Genomic DNA, 3,313 nt, shown 5'->3' on the forward strand with positions numbered 1-3,313 from the left:
CTAGGACCTTTTTAATGTTTGGTTCCAGCAGTCTGTATCCATCTTGGTTTCGGTGGAGCCCATCCTACTTGTATAGGCTTCCCGCATACCAAAAGTGTCCCCGGTCCCTAATAAAACTAAACCCCTCCTCCCTACATCATCGTCTCATCCATGCATTCAGGCTCTGAAGTTCTGCCTGCCTACCTGGCCCTATGTGTGGAACAGGAAGCTTTTCTGAGAACACCATCATAGAGGTCCTGGATTTCAGTCTCTTTCCTAGAAGCCTACATTTGGCCTCGAGGACATCTTTCCTATCCCTTCCGACATCACTGGTACTTACATTTACCACAGCCACTGGCTCGTCCCCGGCACTACTCATAAGTCTATTAAGATGCCTCGAGAGATCCACAATCTTCGCACCAGGCAGGCAAGTCACCATACGGTTCTCCTGGTCATCTCAAACCCAACTATCTATGTTTCTTATGATCTAATGACCCATTACAAATACCTGTATCTTCCTAACAACTGGTATTCCCTCCCCAAGAGAGGTATCCTCAGTGTGAGAGGATACCATAACATCCTTTGGTAGGAGGGTTCCAACTGTGGGATGATCTCCCTCTGCTTCCATCAACTGCTCTCTTCCCCTGAGCCTTTCATTTTCCTTAACAGCACTGAGGCTGTCAGACTGGAGGTGGGACAATACTACAGTGTCCCAGAAAGCCTCATCATTGAAGCTCTCTGCCTCCCTTAGCTCCTCCAGTTCAGTCAGCCTGGACTCCAAAGCCAGAATTTGGTCTCTGAGGGTCAGGAGCTCCTTGCACCGGGTCCACACATAAACCACCCACCCACAGGGCAGGTAATCATACATGTTACTCCCGATGCAATAAATAGCATAGCCCCCACTCTGATGCTGGGTTCCTGCCTGCATTTTCTTGTAAGAATAAATTGGATTATATATGGAGGGTTTTTTTTATATAATTGGGATATGGGACCCTTTCAGTCCTTGTATCTTCAACCTTCCTTTGAAATTGCTTGATATATCCTAAGGAGAAACAGAATTGATTTACAGTTTAATAGAAACCCAATTCAGAATAGGGCCTTCTTCTGACCTGAAGCTTTCAGCAGACATAAAGGCATCTGTATATGGTAAGAAATCACAGGTAACTACATTCTTAATGAAATAGAATTGGCTATGCATTATCTTTGTTTAAGGTGGTAACTCACTTTGATCTGCCTTTTTTATGTAATCACTTAAATCCTATTTTTCTTAATCAAACTTTTTTGTTTATAATTAAGCCCATTGTAAACTGTCATTACCTGGGGAGGGCCACCATGGTTCATATCTCCCTTTCATTGATAAAGGGGGCTCATTCCACAAGCTTTCCTAATTTACTTGGGAGTTTTGATCCCTATTTAGGGGAAAATGATTTTCTGGGTGCTGTGCCCTTGAACTGCATTTGCCCAGTGCTGTGGTTAATCATTGTATTGCCTAAAGGTGTGCAGTAACTCAAAATCTGTGCCTTAGCTGGGGAGGACCAGATGATGCAGCTCAGCAGGACAGGTTGGTGGGGGCCTCCAAAGAGCAAGAAAGCAGGTATCAGTGACCTGATCAGCACACCGAGGAACATCCCACAGGGTCTTCTGTGACTGCACCCCAACACAACACTAGTGAGCATTCAAAACAAGTATCTGGAAAAGGCACCAAACCTCCCTGATTTACACCACGAAATGTGTTTAACTGGTAGATGTTGGGAAAAGCTTTTTGGAAGTTGGTTATCTCATAGGTACCTATGGCAGGGCTTCTTCCACTTCTCCTGCAGAATCTTTAAGTGGTCATCGGATATTGGGCTAGAAGGTCTACAGGGCTCATTTAGTTGCCAGTGCCCATCCCCTATCAGTGCTGAGACACTAAGACTACATTTTGCTGGTCTTCCTTACATGCCTACTGTCTGGCTTACAATGTGAGCAGAAATATGTATCATTAAATATCTCATCTCCTGTTTTTTTTTTCTCCTTTCAGGAAGGAAAGTTCAAAACCCCACATACCTTTCCAATACATTATGTCAGCTGTCAATGACACCACATTCAACCATGTGGTGTTCTTTCTCACTGGGATAAAAGGGCAAGAGGATGTCTATCTCTGGATATCTATCCCCTTCTGCTTAGTATATGTTATTTCTATAATAGGAAATGCATTCATTTTGTTCATTATAAAAGCAGACCCACAACTCCATGAGCCCATGTACATTTTCCTTTCCATGTTGGCCATCACAGACCTTGGCTTATCAATAGCTACCCTGCCGACGATATTGGGCATCTACTTGTTTAACGCTAAAGAGATCAGCCTCAATGCTTGTATAGCCCAGGTGTATTTCATTGCTGCACTGCAATGCACGGAATCTGCTGTGCTCTTGTTGATGTCCTTTGACCGCTTCATTGCCATCAGTAACCCGCTGAGATATGCTTCCATCTTACCCCTGCCAAGAATAGCCAAGATGGGACTGTTGTGTGCACTGAGAGGGATGTCTGTAATATTCCCATTCCCCTTTCTGCTGAAACGTTTCCAATATTGTGGAGCCAACGTCCTCTCCCATTCCTACTGCCGGAATGAGGACATCATGAAGTTATCTTGTTCAGATATCAGAAGTAGCAGCATCTATGGCTTGTTTATTAAAATCTTAACGATGGGATTGGACTCATTGCTCATCTTCCTCTCTTATGTGATGATCCTTAAAACAGTCCTGAGCATTGCATCCCAAGCAGAATGCCTAAGGGCCCTGAACACCTGCGTCTCCCACCTCTGCGCTGTCCTACTCTTCTACATACCAGAGATTGGCTTGTCTATTCTGCACAGGTTTGGGACAGGCTCTTCTCCGTTGCTTCAGATTCTCCTGAGCTATGTCGCCCTGCTGGTGCCTCCCCTGATGAACCCGATTGTGTACAGTGTGAAAAGCAAAGAGCTTCGTGCAAGGATCATCAGGATGTTCACCAGGTGAAAGCTCCATTCATCAGTCTTCTCCAGCTCCGGTGACATGAGAGACAAAAAATATTGTCGTGACCACCTATCACATAGTTGAACCTTATCTCTGAGACAACATGAGCTATTGATATGCCAGCTGCAGGGAGAAGTTCTGGTGGTTTCTAAGGCGTAGAGCAATGGGGAGGGGCTGGAGAGGAGGTTTGGAAAATTGGGGAAGGACACCAGGGCAGATAGCAGCATTTAGAAAGTGGCTGTGCTTGTAGAAAGACTGTGGATGGTAAGATACTGGTCCCTAAAGAGCTTACTTGTTGTTTGCTCAGACTTCAGCATTCCTGTTGATAACAGTCAATAAAG

General features: G+C 44.8%; 1 protein-coding gene across 1 annotated transcript; it reads left to right on the plus strand.

The window, feature by feature from the left end:
* Window positions 1–2,039: 2,039 nt before the first annotated feature.
* Window positions 2,040–2,975, plus strand: LOC142003047 (olfactory receptor 51G2-like). The gene has a single exon (XM_074979689.1). The coding sequence runs from the start codon at window positions 2,040–2,042 to the stop codon at window positions 2,973–2,975; it is 936 nt and encodes a 311-aa protein (XP_074835790.1).
* Window positions 2,976–3,313: the final 338 nt, after the last annotated feature.

The sequence above is a fragment of the Carettochelys insculpta genome, chromosome 1, assembly GCF_033958435.1.
Source record: "Carettochelys insculpta isolate YL-2023 chromosome 1, ASM3395843v1, whole genome shotgun sequence".
Lineage (NCBI taxonomy): Eukaryota > Metazoa > Chordata > Testudines > Carettochelyidae > Carettochelys > Carettochelys insculpta.